At 36.0% G+C, this 19301-nt stretch overlaps 1 protein-coding gene across 1 annotated transcript in view; it reads left to right on the top strand.

Moving 5' to 3' along the window:
- Positions 1-19301, top strand: part of LOC144442972 (small subunit processome component 20 homolog) — a 54908-nt gene that overhangs the window by 33618 nt on the left and 1989 nt on the right. The window contains exons 40-55 of the mRNA XM_078132346.1: positions 787-943; positions 1671-1769; positions 2877-3044; positions 4241-4407; positions 5336-5474; positions 6505-6621; positions 7295-7465; positions 7709-7840; positions 8616-8726; positions 9416-9565; positions 10120-10239; positions 10546-10746; positions 14211-14340; positions 16971-17167; positions 17731-18004; positions 18929-19074. Of these exons, the coding sequence (XP_077988472.1) occupies positions 787-943; positions 1671-1769; positions 2877-3044; positions 4241-4407; positions 5336-5474; positions 6505-6621; positions 7295-7465; positions 7709-7840; positions 8616-8726; positions 9416-9565; positions 10120-10239; positions 10546-10746; positions 14211-14340; positions 16971-17167; positions 17731-18004; positions 18929-19074 (2479 nt within the window). The remainder of the gene's footprint in view (positions 1-786; positions 944-1670; positions 1770-2876; positions 3045-4240; positions 4408-5335; positions 5475-6504; positions 6622-7294; positions 7466-7708; positions 7841-8615; positions 8727-9415; positions 9566-10119; positions 10240-10545; positions 10747-14210; positions 14341-16970; positions 17168-17730; positions 18005-18928; positions 19075-19301) is intronic.

Below are 19301 nucleotides of genomic sequence, written 5' to 3'. Positions count from 1 at the left end.
GTGATATACATGTATAAGTCCATATTAGTGTTACACATATATTAGTGGATTTGTTAAATTTGAATAGCTTTAGCATGCAATGTTTTGTTCCAATGCATTATATGTACTCAGTATTGTTAGCATGCCTGTGAGTAAGATATGTTACTAGTCAGACATGTTTCTTCAATTTGTTGTTATCGCTCAGAAGATAGTGGGTTAAGGCCCAGACCACCAAGTTTGGTAGTCTGAGATTAGGGGGTCAGGCCAACACAATAATAAGAGTACAACAAAGGGAACTAGAACCCGATGATACACACATGATCCTTGAGTCATATCATTTTGTAGAAAACATTGTTGTTTGTATATGACATTATTAGACATTAATCCCCCAATATTTTTCTTCGTTCAGCCAAGGAAAATATGAGTGACCTAAGGGGCCTTTGTCACTACGAGTCACTAGACGAGTGGTGACAAAACCTTGGGTCACGAGTATTTTCCAGCTGAATGAAGTAACATATTGGAGAATAGCATAATTATACCAGAGCCAGTAATATCAAGGAAAAATCGGGGAAAGCAATGAAAGTTTTGAATGTTTTGACTCATATTTCGAATACAGCAGAACAGTGATGTAGACATGCATTGTCGTGACATAGACGCACGTTCTCATAATGTAGAACAACCAGCATATACATTCCATATTTCTTGTTCTAAATGGCTTGTGCATGATACTTGTGTATTGAGTACTATGTTAATGTATAGTGTCTAATATCATAACTTTTATTTGACTATTATTTATTATACCAACAGAGTCATCATGAAAGTGTGCCACTCTCTAAAAAGCAGGGCCAGTGACATCAGAGAAGCGAGCCGAACAACACTGATCAAGATCATGTCATACTTAGGAACTCGGTATTTCAAGACCGTGATTATAGAACTCCAGCATACATTGACTAGGGGGTATCAGGTAATTATAGAACTTTAGCATACATTGACTAGGGGTATCAAGTAATTACAGAACTTCAGCATTCATTGACTAGGGGGTATCAGGTAATTACAGAACTTCAGCATTCATTGACTAGGGGGTATCAGGTTATTACAAAACTTCAGCATTCATTGACTAGGGGGTATCAGGTTATTACAGAACTTCAGCATTCATTGACTAGGGGGTATCAGGTTATTATAGAACTTCAGCATTCATTGACTAGGGGGTATCAGGTTATTATAGAACTTCAGCATTCATTGACTGGGGGGTATCAAGTAATTATAGAACTTCAGCATTCATTGACTGGGGGGTATCAGGTTATTACAGAACTTCAGCATTCATTGACTGGGGGGTATCAAGTAATTATAGAACTTCAGCATTCATTGACTGGGGGTATCAGGTAATTATAGAACTTCAGCATACTTTGACTAGGGGGTATCAGGTTATTACAGAACTTCAGCATACATTTTGTCCTCCCTCACCTTTGCTACCCTCGTAAAAATTAATTTGCAGATATTTATGTCAGAATCTCAGTTCAAATGTGTTTACTTATTTTCTTGCTGTTCATTATTTTTACATCCAAACTCAATGCACCCAATGTTTAGGCCAAAGTTCAAAGGTCACTTTTCATGTCATATTTTATTAGCATATACTGTAAATCATGTAAAGTGTGATTTCTCATTAAACTATTTCTGTGTTTTATTTTCAGAAACATGTTTTAAGTTACACCATCCATGCAATGTTACAAGGTATTAATGACACCTTGAATCATGGTGACTTGGACCAGTGTATAGACAACCTGATAGCGGTAAATATTTTGGGGTTTTTTAAAATATTAAAACACTAGCAAGAGATGTGTTGTTATTTGATGATTGTATGGTAGGATGAGACTAATTTCCCATGTTCTTAAAAGCTCTCCAGATGTTGCCATGTGCAAGCATCTGCTTCGTCTATATGGTATGCTATGATGTAGCGCCCTCACACATCAGTCAATCCCTATCAATACAAATGTACATACATATTGATAGAGCAGGCTGCTAAGGGTGGAACAGCATGATTTATCTTACAGTCTAGCTAGAGCTTGTTCCTGGCCTTTTCAAAATAGTAAAGAAATTTGGATTTTCCATGTCTTTGTTACAAGGAAATGGCAACCTTTTATTTTCTGTAACGTTTGATAACACAGTATTCAGTGGCCATATTGGATTTGAAATGATATAATTTTAATGTGATTTTTATCTCTGTCATGAAAGTATGCATGGTGACCCCTGATTTTCTTGCATGATTTTTAACTGGGAAGGATTTGAAGTCTCTTAGACTAAAGTAACAACAAAAGTTTAAGAATTGTAATCCTGAGGCAAATACAAATTTAAAGAAAGTACAGCCGTGTAAAATTTAACCTACACTCTGATAAGTACAACCAGTGACAGGCAAGCATTGACAAATGAAACTTGTTACAAACAGGGAAAGGAAATTTTTGAATTGGATTACTAACACTTGGCACAGCACGTTGGAAGTACAGAGACTTGTATTACAGTTCATGGTTTGATGTGAACAGTTTTAAGGTCTCTTCATATGTACATGAAAGTCCAAGGGAACTGTTTGTGAATGTGAGCTGTTATGTAAAATGGCCATAAAACTGTTCTTACCAAACCTTGAAATGTGATGAAAGTCTCTACAGTTCCAGCATACTGTGCCAAGTGTTATTAAACCAGTTCATTTGTTTACTTTCCCTGTGAAAAGTTTTGTTTGCAAATACTTGCCAGTCACTGGTTGTGCAGTAAACTCTGTCCAAGAATTGTCCCAGATGGATGGGTGCAACCTAAGTAATGAATATGTGGTTAGCATTGCTTAGAAATGTGTTTGAAGTTTTATCAACGTTTTATTGTACAAACTGACTGTGTCTTGATGTCATCAGGTTTGCAATGAGGAACTGTTTGGTGAAGTGGCTGTAGAAAAGGAAGTGGCCGGTATAACCAGAAAACTACGTGAAGCTCAGAGCAGTAAAAGTTTTGAAATCTATCAAATTATTGGCAAGTACATCTCAGCTGAACATCTCTCTAAAGTTATCAGTACCTTCAAAGGGGTGAGTAGAATTTTATGCTAAGTTATGTAAATTTCATGCAGTTCCTGACCTGTCATCAAAATTGCACAGATTTTTGAAGTGCGCCCTCTGGAGTTGAGTGTGAACATTGCGTGCAACATTATTTGAAATTCTTTTATTCCCAAACTTTCTACTTTCAAATTGAAAATTTAGAAATGTCATATTATTTAATATTTATGTGTATGAAAAAGATAAGGAAATAAGTATTTTGTAAATGGAATTGTGCTTCATGGTAATGTGCCATCGCTATTTTGCAATATTTCATCTTGTGTTAATGTTAATGACTTTTTATACTTTTTTTTTTTACACTTTCTCAATATTTCATCATCAATGTATTTCGATCTTCATCTTCTGAGGACCCAACAAACAGTTCTTCTGTTTTACAAATGATGCTAGTCTGTTAGATTCCCACAACATTGCATAAAGTGGCTGCATACTCATACTGTGAATGAGTGGTCAATGTTGGTAGTTGTGGTATTTCCAGTGCTTTGTGAAGGCTGTACTCTCACTAGCAAATTGAGTGAAAGTGCTACAGAAAACAAGCATGGCATTTAAGTTATTTGGTTCTGTGATTTATTAGATACATACATGTACATTTATCCAGAACTGAAAATTTCATACTAGTAAAAATATACAATATAACTGTATATATGGTACATTATTCATATCAAAATGCACATGTTCATTTGAGGCATACAACTGCTGACATCAGACCATTTACAAACAGAACCTTTTACAAACAGGGAAAGTAAACAATTGAATTGGATTAATAACACTTGACTCTGCATGTTGGAACAGCAGAGACTTGTATTACACACCATGGTTTGGTAAGAACAGTTTTATGGCCTCTTTACATGTACAGGAAATGCCAGAGGAACTGGAAATTTGTTTGTGAACAGGAGCTAATATGTAAAATGGTCATACAACTGTTCTTATCAAATGATGGAATATAATATAATTCTCTGCTCTTCCAACATGCTGTGCCAAGTGTTATTAATCCAATTCAGTTGTTTACTTTCCCTGTTTGTAACAAGTTCTGTTTGTCCACGGTCTGATGTCAGCAGTTGTATATTTTCCATATTTTTTACCACAGTGCAAATACCAACAATATGCATGTGCACCAATTTGGAAGACGGTTTGAAACGATGGATTTCTTACTTCTCTCATTGTATTCATAGGTTCTAGAAAGTACACACGTTCATAAAACTGTGCACAAAGTGGAGGATGTCCTACGGAGACTGATTCTTGGTTTGTTGGAAAACCAAGGACTAAAAAGTCAAGATTTGGTGATATTTATACATGGTATAATTACACAGACACTACCTATTATGATTGATAAGAAAGAGTAAGTAGAAGTAGTTCAGTAATGAAAATAATTTTGTACAACCAACATCAGGCAAGCATTTACAAACAGAGAACTTGTTACAAACAGGGAAAGTAAACAACTGATTCAGAATTGGATTAATAATACTTGGCACAGCATGTTGGAAGTACAGAGACTTGTATAAACATTCCATCATTTGGTAAGAACAGTTTTATGGCCTCTTGCTGACCTTCACAGATGAATTTCAAGTTTCCCTGGCATTTCATGCAATATATGTAAAGAGGTCATAAAACTGTTCTTGTCAAGCCATACTGATATTGATAGCCAGCCCACCACTGATTAAACAATATTCTGATCACAACCATTTCTGTTCAACAGCAAAAATAGTTGTAGAATTGCTAAGATACATCATGATAGGCATATTGTTGTTACCATGGCAACATGAAAATTAAATGCACGTTCTCAAGTATATCTGTCTAGTTTATTGTACCACAGACAGTAGCATACTCATAAATTAAAAAAAACAAAACCATACACATAACATATCTCATGTCTACCTGATGTGCCCCATTGTAATAGAAAGTCAAACAGTGAGTGTGCGGTCTCACGAGCAGTGCCGGTCTTATGGAGCAGTATACCACTCGAACTTCGTTCTTCATCAACTGTCGATAAATTCAAGAAGGACATCAAGACATATCTGTTTGCAAGAGCTTTGTAACTTTTTACAATGATCTACTATCTTTCCGGTTCAGCGCCATAGAACATTATTGGATATTGAATTACATATTGGATTTTGGCACTATATGAATTCTTTTGATTGATTGATTGATTGATTGATTGATTGATTGATTGATTGATTGATATCTCAAAAAAGAATTTTACTCGAAAAGGACAACTAAAACTATGGCAGTGTAGCTAATGTATTATTTATTGATTGCTATTATAACAGAGATTCAATGAAGAAAGAGAAGAATCCATTTGAGAGAGTTGATATTTTACTTTTAGACAAGACAACACAGAAAAAGGGTCCAAAGTCTGCTGTACAGAGGAAGACCAACCTACATGTACTAGTAGAATTTGGTTTACAGGTACGTGTTACTAACCAACACATACTAGTATAGTTTGTTTTACAGGTATAGTTTACTAACTAACATGTACTAGTAGAGTTTGGTTTACTGCAATCTGATTAAAATCTGCAGTGGTGAAAAGGAGCTAGATGTTTTTATTAACCTTGGTTTCCATTGGCTTGTGTCATTTGTTTTGTTCCGGGTGATCGCTGCCTTCCAACAATAAGTTTTACTAACCAACATATACTAGTGGAGTTTGGTTAATACTGGTATGTTTCGTCATCTGTATATGAAGGGTACCCAAGAAGAAAACAGACAAACACAAAGAAACAAGTTTTGACATGTAGTTAGAATGTTGACAGCAAAAGAAACTAAACAAATAAATAACACATGCCACTCCTTGTTTGGTTTAATTATATTCTATGTATGGGCCACTGTTGTCATGTTCTATTGTTCCATACACAGTCTTTACAAAGCATTTCTCTCATGTTCTATTCATGTTATATTTGACCTCAGACCACTAACCTGAGATTCGACATAGTCCGGAGGCTAGCCATTGTGTTTGAATCTAAAGATCTCTTGACCCACCGTATAGCTCACCAGACGAGTGTACTGTTAGCGATGATTCGATACCATGTTGGCATCCAGACCATATATTTGCTGATATCATTTTTTTTTTTCAATTTAAAAAAAAAATAACCACAAATTCATTTTGAATCTTTCGAATTTTTGTGTTGAATATCATAATGATGAAAATTGTTTCGAATTTCATAATGTATTTCACCAATTTTTATCTCAAAAATCATGAAATATCAATGGATGCATTATATTGAAAAAGAGATGTCTAGTCTAGTCCATCTTTTGAAAGTACAACTCACAACATGATGTATATAAGTTTCTGAGCCAGTTCCTGAACAGCTCAGTGATTGAAATAAGTGTTGACTCACATACAGAAAGAAACGAAAAATATGCATATTTTCAGATAAATTATTGCAGGCATATCTTTCATGTTTGTTTGTTTGTTTGTTTGTTTGTTTGTTTGGTATTTTAGCTGCTGTTTATGCTGATAAAAAGAAGTCACCTGACAGCATTGGACACTGATCACCTAGCAATGTTAGACCCACTTCTACCATTGTTAGTGGACAGTACACAGTCTAGATATATTAAAGTAAGTTATTAAAACCATAAAATGATTTAGACATACGTTGTCAGGGTTTTTCTGTGGAAGACCTATATATTTTGTTCAATTTATGTCATTAAAAAATAACAAATCCATTTGTTTGCAAAGCTTGAGCACTCCTTTCCTTGGCTATGTTGAATATCATATGCGTACAACTATCTACTTTGATGTAGAGTTATAAACCGAAATAATTTTTTCACTGATAATTAGACAAACTTGTGAAAGTTATCGCGTAACACTAGACATTTTGAGGATGTGATAAAAAGTAATTTTTTTGGAATTCTTAATTCTCAATATACCATGTGTCTTGTGTGTGCAGTTGTGTATACTTCTGACATTTATGGTGGTTGTGTGGCTGGGTCTTCTTATCAAAGTACACTACAATAGACTAATTTTCAACTTTCACTCAGCCATGCCTTTTAAAGGCCGATGATTCAATCCCAAGTTCTCATATTACACGGTAGTGCTATCTTATCAGTGCAGCCATAAGGATTACAAAGAATTGTAATTTTTTTCTGACCAACTTTTTTTCTGTAACTCTGCCAGAAAACTAATTTTTTTTTCAAACTAAATTTTAATCCTTATCTGGACTAGGCCTTTCACTTTCCGTCGTAACTTCAGATGAACAATTGAAATGGCTCGTTTTTGTCATCTCTACTAGGTTACTACCAGTTCAATACAGTGTCTAAGTCGCCTTCTACAGTTCTCCCTACCACAACTCAGTACCAATGCCGCCAGGTTAGCAGGGTTGCTATTTCAGCTGCTGAAGACACATGCAAGAAGTGGTACTCCTAAAGGAGATGGGTTACAACTTGTCCAGTGGACTTTTAAGGTTAGTAAAGCATAGATATCTGCACATTTTATGTTTTGTGATAATTACCGGCAAGTTTTTGACTGGAAGTGATTGAAAGAAGAAAACCCCCATGGTCTGTATTATGCAAAAAATGTAGATGCTTCACTATTGAGAAGCTGTGACCAATGTACTCTCTACTTCTTCTAACTCTTGGCTATGTGTGGATTTGTGGACATTAACATGTAATGATGTATCTAAGATAATTTGGTTATGATTTTGCAGACGATGACAGTGTTTTTGAAGACAATGCAAGATTACCAGGTGACCGATGATCAGTTACATGTGTTGTTAAGTTTTGTGGAGGAAGACATCTATGACAATGCCAAGCAGTCAACGGCATTCCCATTGTTGAAAGTAAGTACCATACAAAAGCCCAACCTTATCCCAGCCAAACACCAACCCTCCTCATCCCACACAAAGACCAACCCTCCTTATCCCACACAAACACCAACCCTCCTCATCCCAAACAAACACCAACCCTCCTTATCCCACACACACTCCTCATCCCAAACAAACACCAACCCTCCTCATCCCACACACACACCAACCCTCCCTATCCCAAACAAACACCAATGCTCCTCATCCCAGACAAACACCAACCCTCCTTATCCCACACAAACACCAACCCTCCTTATCCCACACAAACACCAACCCTCCTTAACCCAAACAAACACCAACCCTCCTTACCCCACACAAACACCAACGCTCCTCATCCCAGACCAACACCAACTCTCCTCATCCCAGACAAACACCAAACAGTCAACAGCTTTCCCAGTCTTGAAATTAAGTTCCATAAAAGCAACCCATCCATATTCCAAACAACCCAGAATAGCACCAAACTAAAGCCAGACTCAACCCGCAAAATCCAGGATGGCAACAACCTGTTCTAACCCACTCAAAGTATATAGAGCAATACTATTAACACAATACAAGACCTGGGCACCAGCCCAAGAATAATCCCATCTTACCTAGACACAAATAGATCCAACTTTGAGAAATATGTATCAATTTACAATTTTGACAAATAAGCAACATTAAATTTTATAATGGTGATACCTCAAATACCTGATTGATTCAGTAAGTGATGTCTTGAATTGAAAGTTCATTACTTTATTTTATCATCATTCAGGCAATTTTATCCAGGAAGTTACAATGCAATGAAATGGATACAGTTATGAAGAAAGTTGCAGAATTGTCTATTACATCCAGTGCTAGTAATATACGTGCACAGTGTAGACAGGTAATTATGACGTTCCAACCGTGTCTGAGAGTTTTCATGTGTAAAGAATATTTCTATGATTCACTCCTGCATTTTAGCATTAACATATGTAATAGTCAAGATTTCTGGTTGACAACCAGATTTGGTCTAAACCAATCAGACAGATCAATACATTCTACAACTAGATTTGGTTTGAACCAATCAGACAAATGAATACATTCTACAATCAGATTTGATCTGAACCAATCAGACAGATGAATACATTCTATAACTAAATTTGATCTGAACCAATCAGACAGCTCAATACATTCTATAACTAGATTTGGCTTGAACCAATCAGACAGATTGTTGCATTCTACAACTAGATTTGCTCTGAACCAATCAGACAGATCAATACATTCTACCTCTAATTTTGTCTCAATCAATCAATCAATCAATCAATCAATCAATCAATCAATCAATCAATCAATCAATCAATCAATCAATCAATCAATCAATCAATCAATCAATGAAACAAACAGATCAATCTGATAATAAATACTTATTATTACTATTAAATTTGAACTAGCTATCCTTTGGAAAATATTAGGATATCTGAAATGGTGCCCCAGAGAAATAATTTTTAATATGAATGAAATTGATCTAACGGAACAGATAATATAAAATTTTGTTTTTGTAAATTTCTTGACTAAATTTCTTTTCTGGTCTAGTTGATGTCTCAGTTCTTGCTAGACTATCCCCTTGGCAAGAAGATACATACCTATCTAGATTTCTATGTGGCACAGTTAACGTATGACTATGAAGAAGGACGGAAGTCAGCTTTAGAGATGTTAGCCATTATCTTTACTACATTTCCACAGGTAATGTCAATGAGATAAAAGTTTTGACACAATAGTTACAACCCACAAAAAATTACCGGTACATTTTAATGCTTGAATGAAGGGAGCCAAGGAAAGACTTAATGCAATGACAAACTCAGGTAAAAACAACAATACAACTGATAGAATAACAACAGTGGGTGCCTCTGTTGTAGGTTCAGGCAACATTTTTATCAGTTTCTTGTATCTGTGGAAGGTATTATATGTATCGATAACAGTCGGACTAGATCATTATAATGTGTAGCATTCTATGAATAAACAGAATTATGGGATCCAGCATTCCTGTGGTGTATATACTTTGATAGCGATACTAATTACATTGTATGTCTTTGCATGAAACTTGTCTCATTCCTGCTTACCACAAGCAAGCAAACACACTGGACGACATACTCCGGATTTTGTCATTCCGATTCTGTACTATTTATTTGTCTTTTACTTGTATGTCAGTTGTCATGTCCAATGTTGATGTCGTTCCAAACCAAACACATGGAGTACAAAATAACAGTTTAACAATCTTTGCTATTTATCTGATTCAGCATTTACTGGTAGAGAAAGCTGGTCTATTTTATGTTCCCATGGCAACAGGGTTAGTCAATGATGAATCAGCTGAGTGTCGTAAATTGATAGCATTGGCATTGAAGACACTCCTAGACAAGGTGAGTGTAGTAAGAATTTATCGAAGATGTTCTCAGTCATGGTCATAGCAGTATATAATAGTTGAAGACTTTATATTCAAGGGATGTCAAAATTGTACATCCATTCCATTCCTGTAGTGGTACATTTGTTTTGATCACAGCCTCATATTGCTCTATGCATACCTGTATTGAAATCACCAACATGTAGAAAGTAATACAGCTGGGCCTTATCAGTATTATTAATATGTATATTTTCTATCTTACCATTTTACAGTTTTACCTCCATAATCATGATTTTTTTTTGTGTAACAATGTTTCCCCAAATAGTTGACTGCTGAGAGTAGAGACAGATTATTTGCCATTTCATTGCTATGGTTACAAGATGATAAGCTGGCCCATCGTCAGTTGGCGAGTCAGTTGATTGGACTATTTGTGGAAGTTCAAAAGGAGGATTTTGAGTTCAGACTCAAAGAAGTTTTACCAATTCTGTGTGAACAAATACATCCAGATAAATATACAGAAACTGGGGTGAGTATTTCTTGCATTAGAATGTCAGGCATAAATATACAGAGACTTGGGTGTGTATCTGTTGAATTAGAGAGATTGGCATCTTGTGGTCAATCTGTCTGTCTGTCTATCAACTTATCTGGCTGTTAGAGTGTCTGTCTGTCTGTCTGTTTGTTTGTTTGTCTGTCTGTCTGTCTGTCTGTCTGTCTGTCTGTCTCTCTGTCTGTCTGTCTGTCTCTCTGTCTGTTAGTTTTTGCCATTGGTATTCTATAATATATCAAATTACACACAAACCTTGATGTTTTTAGCTCCGCTGTCAGCGAAAGCTGAAAGCGTAGCTTTAGGTATAGGTGGGTATTGAGGTATAGAGAGTAGAGTGAATCATAGGTGTCCGTCAAACTTTTATATTTTCACTATCTAGTCCGAAAGTGACAGTCGGAATTCTTCGATATTTGGTGTGCATGTTCCCTGGGGGGAGGCTATTCAGATTTGTTCATGCCAAGTTGATCTGTGCCATTTTCAATTTTTTATGATTTTTTTTCCAAAAATGACATCTTCATCAACTCCTCATAAACTTCAAGTCAGATTGCTTTGATATGTGGTGTGTTGATGCACAGAGGGTAGCTTACTTAGATTTGTTAATTTCAAGTCAGCACGTCTTCTCTTCTATTTTTTATGATTTTTTTTTTGAAATTTGAAAAAAAAATGAATATGTTAATGAGTATAATGACGCCATATTGGAAATCAGTCCGCGAGACTTTAGGTAAAGTGCAACTTTTCAAAAGACACTATTGACGTCAAACAAGCAATGTAATATGTGCTATAGTCTTAATTCTACGCATTGTGCGCCCAAATGACAAATATTTGTTCGAAAAAGGGTTGTAAACTTCAAATCCAATTCTCCATCCACCCCTCCTACAGAATGGTTCATTCCAGTATATGCACCTCATCATGATCAAGTTTGAATGCCTAGCCTGAACTGAAGTGTATGGGACGATTTTTGACAGAGTCAGTCGTCAATAAAAACGATAATACTCTTTCTAAAATTACCACATTTTGAAAGGGAAAGTACTTTGTGGTTCATTTATGGAGTTTTGTTTTTGTACGATCAATATTGGTGGCAAAATTACAGCGTCAAAATTGCCGATGTGGTAGTTCCGTACGGCGACAATCTCAAGTACCCGGATGCACGAGGGACTAACCCGGAAGCAAGTCGTTGCCAGCCATACGTTACAGTGTTAACATCGTCCGAGAAATCGCTGCGTTCAGAATGTCATTATTCACAGAATTGTTTTTTTTCGAGTGAAAACCCGTCTTGAATTGTATAACTCTAACAAATGAAGACATGTCAAGTTATATTTTGAAAGTTGTATCGCTAGTTTGAGACGATTTGCTCACGTACTATCGAGGCTTGGAGTCGGCCTTACTCTAGACTGTAAGATACGTCGTGACGTTTCGCCCTCACCGGCCTCCTCTCACACGGCCGATGGTTGAGGGCGCCCCGTCACGGCGTACCTTACAGACGAGCCTTACTCCAGTTCAACGGGAAGTTTAGCCAGTCCGATAATTCTTTCTGGTTTAGTTTACAACACTTTTGATCACACAGATTTTGTTTTTGTGATGAAAAGAAATTTAAAAAAAGATCACTTCAACCATTTCGTTGTGTTTTTAGTCCCCGCGGACGAAGTCCGGAACGGGGACTTATGGATTGGGTTCAGTCTGTCCGTCCGTGCGTCCGTGCGTCCGTGTGTCTGTCCGTCCGTCCGTCCGCAGCCGTTTCTTGGAGATGCCTGTACCGATTTTTTTCAAACTTGGTACAGGGGCAACATGCTATGGCATACATATGCACGTCAATTTGTTTTATGATATGATCCAATATGGCCGCCTAGCAGCCATTTTGTTTGCGAATTTTCCCTGTCTAAAGCCATAACTCAGACATGCTCACACAGATCTCATTCAGAGTTGATATTAGGACAGTGTTCTATGGCATATATGTGCATATTCATTGTTGTCATGATACGATCCAATATGGCCGCCTGGCAGCCATTTTGTTTGTGAATTTTCATGTCCAAAGCCATAACTTAGACATGCTTGAACAGATCTCATTCAAAGTTGGTATTAGGACAGTGTTCTATGACATACATGTGCATATCCATTTTCATTGTGATACGATCCAATATGGCTGCCTGGCAGCCATTTTGTTTGCAAATTTTCCATGTCCAAAGCCATAACTCACACATGCTTGAACAGATCTCATTCGAAGTTGGTATTAGGACAGTGTTCTATGACATACATGTGCATATCCATTTTCGTCATGATACGATCCAATATGGCTGCCTGGCAGCCATTTTGTTTGTGAATTTTCCATGTCCAAAGCCATAACTCAGACATGCTTGAACAGATCTCATTCAGAGTTGGTATTAGGACAGTGTTCTATGACATACATTTGCATATTCATTTTCATATTGATATGATCCCCCATACCCGACCAATCCTTTATTGTTGTAGGCATGTTCCATGTCCGACAAGCAGACACAACATATCTAAGTCTGTTTGATTTAGGTTCACAAGTGTTGTTGCGTGATCAGAGTAGTGCTAATTCCTTAAAACCCAATCATAGCGGGGACTATGTCATTCTCAATGGCTTGTCTTTATGAAAGGTAATCGAACATAAACGAGTGTTACCACTGTCACGTATGGCTTAGTCCTGCTTGCATGCGGAGTAATCCGGGACTCAATTCTGACAATTGTCCCTCCAACCTCCGTGTTTAGAGTCAAGTCAGTAATACAGACTCGTGCACCGTCATGTAAGCAGGACTACGTATGGCTAAGAATGACTCTCTTCCGGGTACTTGGGATTGTCGCCGTATTGAAACTAAGATGGCGATTAATACATTTCTTCCCTATATATATCTACTACAACTAGTACAAGTTGAATGTTGTTGACTTGGTAAATTTGTTAGAAAATTGAAATTGAAATTGCCTCAAAATTATTTTAGATCCCTAGGACCCTAGTTTATTTCATTCATCATTAAAATATTCCAGGGTTAAAGCTGTAAGACACTGGAATTATTTATAGCCAACCTCAAAATCTTTTTTCTTTTTCTTGTGTGCATTTCCCAGTCATTTTTTTCAGAGATTTTGTGCAATTTTTCATAACAGTAGATTTTTGTTATAAAATGGTGACTATGGTATAAAAGTACAATACATTACCAACTTCTGTGTAAAATGTGTTTTATAGTGAGACATCATATGAAACCAGTAACCACTTTATTACATCACTAAAACAAAACTGCATAGTGAAGAACTGAACCACTTCTACATGTCACCAAAGTAAAAAAAAAACACAAAAAAAACAACAGCGGAGCTATTCTGACCGATAGGTCACTTGTTAAATATTGTATTCTCATAAAGTGATGAGTTAATCTCAGACCATTATGATTATGATAAAGTGTCAAGTAATTTTGTAATTCTTGTATTTTTAGGATGATATTGATGACAAGGAGGGAGATCATTTATTGTTCAACTTACTGACAAGTTTTGTTAAAATACTTCAACACTGTCCTATAATACTACAGAGTAAAACCTTCAAACCAATAATGAAGACATTGTGGGGTAAGTTCACTTGGTTCTTGTACACTAAAAAACATACAGGAAAGTAGTTATAGACATTGTGGGATAAGTTCACTTGGTTCTTGTACACTAAAAAACGTACAGGAAAGTAGTTATAGACATTGTGGGGTAAGTTCACTTGGTTCTTGTACACCAAATGTGTACACATGGATAGTTTAGTTCTTATACAGTATCGTTACCATTTACACCTCCACTCACACCACATTGGCATCCAGACTAACACATGGATGGGCAAGTAGTTCTGCTGGTGAGATATTTTAGGACAATTTAGCCACTTTAATTTATGCCAATTTTATAGCTGGATAAGGTATACATTGTCAGGCAGTTGAATTTGATGATAAAGAATATTTTTGTATAATTTTGCCCATGATGGAATTTTTCATTTTTTGATCATGTTAATCAGGGGTGTTAAATTAACAGTGATATGTGTCTTGCAGGACCTAACCAATAATTGATGTAGTAACTAATGTATATGCAATATCATGTCTGGTAGCACAGAATTTTTCCTTCGGCAAGGCGTGAAGGAACAGCAATCTAAAGTTTTGCCTTTACTGAAGGCATTCAGTTTACATCTGATATAAACATATTTTTGATCAATAGCATAGCATCAGTTGAATCGTTACTATACAAAGTTATGTATTCGAGTGAATAGACCCAATTATTTTTATTCAAAACTACTCACGCCATTATGTCGTATGCATTGTCTACATTTCTACTAGTATAGCTATTTGGTTGGAGTTACATGTCAATTCAAGGGAACAACATGAATAGACGTGTTCTCCGCTGTTACATTTGATTACGTTATTTCATCGGAATTCTAAAATAAAATAGAATAAGGACAATGTAGTAATAAATTCAGTATCTTAAGAATATCTTTTATAATATTTCAAAGGAACAATATGAATATATACATATTTCGTTTAGTTATTCAGCGTGAAGGCACTCTTACATTCAATTACGCAACGAACTTCATCTTGGTCAGTCATGAATAAAGGTTGAAAGTAACAGCAGAGACACATTTTAATGTACCACCCAACCCCAACCACCAACCCACCAGAAAATAGTATCTTAAATCAAATTTTATTGCATTGTTAGCTGTCATTCCACGTTTTTTAGTACTCAAAGAAAATCTGACATTCAAATCCTCAACATCAACAACATGGAATGTACCCTTCTACATCTTTTGGTAATTCGCATACACAAATAACCTTAATTGCTGGGTATAAGTAGTCACATGCCAACTTGATGACTAAGTCTATCTCATTTTGACACCATTGCAAAGTGGGAAATTAATAAGCACTCATGAAATGCCTTTAATAACGATTCATTTACTTTATAACGTGATATTTCTACAGAACATAGAGGGAGAATTGCATACAGAACAAATAACAAAAACATTCTAAAGTAGCTGCCATATTGACTTTTTCCATTGCTCTAGATTTCAATTGGTCAAAAGTGGGGGTAAAACATTCTGAAGGTTTCCAAAGGTTTTACTGAGGTGTTATCAATACACACTTTAAATGATTAATTGATGTAGTTCCAATAACCCTGGTAAACTGTTCCAAATGTCTACGACATATTGACTGGAAAAATATTTACGTATATCCAATCTGGATTAAAATAATTACTAAGTAATTACAATGATTTTAATTGGTGTAGTAATAACAATAATCCTTTCTGGTAAACTTTTCCAAATGTTTACAACATGTTGACTGAAAAAATATTTAGTTATATCCAATCTGGATCTGTCTTTAAATCATTTTAATCTATATCCCCTTGTTGTCGAAGTAGATAAAAATACAACTGGATCAAGGAGAATATGTAAATGGAAAAGTTTATACACTTCAAGCAAATCAGCTCCAATTCATCTAGTTTCTAAAGTTGTCAGTTTCAATATGCGTAACTGTCCTCATAATTCAAGCCACCAAGCTGCAGAATCATCCTACGCTACACTTTTTCCAAAAATGGAATATCCCTATTCGTATATATGTGGGGAAGACACTGGGGAAGCATAGTCAAGGTTTGGACTTACTAGTGCTTTAAAAGATAAAAACCAACCAAGAGTATTCATAGTAACTGAAATAATTCGTGGTTGGCGTACATTTTTGAAAGAATAGCAATCAGCAACATCATACAATACAGGAAATCAAATAAACTGGGAGCATCATAAATAATATGCAAATGATATGCAAATAAAGAAGCCAGAATTTATAATATTGTGATTAAAATGCAAAATTATACAACAGTCTACAGGTTTATAGTCTACAGGATGCCCAAAAGTACATTTATACAGATATAAAGCAATCGTACAGTTCACATATTTTAATTTGCCATCAATATACAGAAAAACCATGATTTTACATCATTTATGAAATTGCTGCAAAAATTACCCTTAATATTGAAATAAATATTGCCAAAATTAACATGAATTTCACACAAAACCCCAAAATCTGCCATATGCCCCCGCACTACAAGTCAAGGTTGTTTGTAGTACATAATTATCAAAAATGACAATCTATCGTGATAGTAACATAAATGTAATTATGATTTTGTTAAAAGTGTTTTCATAATGTAAAGCTAAGAGTATGTGTTTCTCCATTTCTTTCCTCCAGCTAATATACATGAACATATTCTACATAATCACAGTTGGGTCAGACTGAGTGTTAGTCAGTTATATGGCCAACTGTTTACCACACTGTCACTAGAAGATGTAATCAAATATCTTGGTCTTGCTGAAATCAGTCAACTGGTGAAGGATTTCTGTCAACAGCTTCATTCTAAACAGCTAAACAAGGGTTTAGTTGATCAGGTAGGTTTGGGGTGTTGGGGGGTGGGGTGTTGGGGGTGGGGTGTTGGGGGGGGGGGGGGTTCAGTCAGATTGCTAGACTGTAAGATAAGTCATGCTGTTCAGCCCTATCAGGCTTCTTAACCACGAGTGCTGGCTGACAGCGTGGCACGAATGTCTGTATCTTACAGACTATCAGATTGATGGATGAGTTTGGTCATGGTCTATAGTTACTACACCTAGAGTTGTTGTCAAACTGTTTGAAATAGGTACTTGGGTGTATTTTAGATCTGTATTAGACCATAAGTTGTGTTTTTGATGGAAATAAATCTGTAAATTGCGGCTACAGTGATTGTGCAGGATAATAATAGTAATTCTCAAATAACCATGCTCAAAGCGCTTTACAATTATTACCCCTGGCTCGGATCAGAATGGCACAACGGCCCTTTAGTCTTCCTCAACTCCCCAGGGAGCATACAATCCATTGCAGCCATTTCAGCGCATAGGATATTGCCAGGACATCAGTATCTTGATTAGAGAATGAATGTTGGTAACATTTGTGTGTGTTTTGATTTCAATATCCACAGATTGTGAAAAATTTGTTGTGTTTGAGTAAAATACTTGACAAGAGGAAAAATTCACCAGAACTTATCGAAGTCGATGTAACGTGGTTAGTAAAAAGATTATCACAGACTGCAAGGTATGAAAGGGCTAACAGTAGTTTGGGTAACGGTCGACGTATGGGTATACTCAAATGGATGGCTGGTCTGGCCGTGTATCTGGAGACTCAGCAATTGATGGAATATCTGTCACTTCTACTTGAGATTGTACAAAAAGAACTTAATGCTAACCATCATACAGGTATGTACTACTGTAAATACACAACATTAACATCTCACAATACAGACATACAGGGTTGCTGTGATGTTCACTTTGTACCTACACTTAGCACCAGTTCACCTAATATCACCAAAAGACAGGTTAGGTGATATAGGCAGTATGTGTTCTGGTAGGGGTGTGTGGCCAGTACTGCCAACCCACAACCCCATTTCAGACCTATTTTGATCAAAAAATGAACACCTAATTTTAGACAATTACACTTTTTCAGAACTTCAAATTTTAGACCAAAATACATCTGTAGTAGTTCCATACTAAGAAAATGGGTCTCAAAATGTATGTTTTTTTGCCCTCAGAAGGCAACATTTTAAGGGCAATTAATGGCAGTTATGATTTCGTAGACAAAAAACATCATGATAGACCAAGCAAAATAAAAATAATGCAGAGTGGAACCCATGTTAGACTCTTCTGCTCGCAAAAAAAAAAAACAGACCCCATTTTAGGCTAAAGGACTAGAAGACACACCCCAAAGGGTGGCCCATGTATGTACAGTCATTATAGTTCCAACAATAATCAGTTGTTGGCACACTTATAGTGCAGTTCAGTATGAAAGAGGTCACAACAGAATGATTTATTTGAAATGTTCAAATATTGACTAGTGGTAGCAATCATGAGTTGTGTTTTCTCAGTGACACATAGATAAATTATTATGTCAGTCATGTTGACTTTTTGGAGCGACAACAGGACATTTCTAGAGTGGAGTAATAAATCAGGGCATTTGAGATATAGTATGTTGGGTTTGTGATATCAATGAATAATAATGAGCACTTCCTAATATGGCAATATCAAAATTATATGTAAATTATATGTAAATCATATGTAAATTAGGGTGAGGGAGAGTAAAGTCAGAGTTAGACTAATGATGTGATTGGTTATTTATTGTTGTAGATGGGGACTTGAAAACACTAGCACAGGAAGTAACAGATCTACTGAGAAACAAGACTGGAGTGACTTCATTTACAGAGGCATACACTACGGTGAAAACCTCACTTGAAGATGTCCGACGAAAACGTCATCAGCAACAAGTGATTCAGGTGAGACACATGACAAGAGTCTTGGATTATGGAAGTCAATCAGGAATAGCATGTTTTTATGTTCTTTTTGTCTGTTTTTCTTGACAATTTCTCACAATATTGGGAAATTTACATGAAAAACATGATTCTTACTGAAATTTTAGAGATTGTACAATTTTAGCCAATGTGATTAGAATCTCATGTAAGAATATGGCTTGACTTTCATTTCTTGTCACTTGTTTGCGATT

This window comes from Glandiceps talaboti, chromosome 12 (genome assembly GCF_964340395.1).
Source record: "Glandiceps talaboti chromosome 12, keGlaTala1.1, whole genome shotgun sequence".
In the NCBI taxonomy this organism is placed as follows: Eukaryota; Metazoa; Hemichordata; class Enteropneusta; family Spengelidae; genus Glandiceps; species Glandiceps talaboti.
The sequence above is the reverse complement of the archived record's forward strand: the minus strand, read 5'-3'. Positions and strand labels throughout refer to the sequence as shown.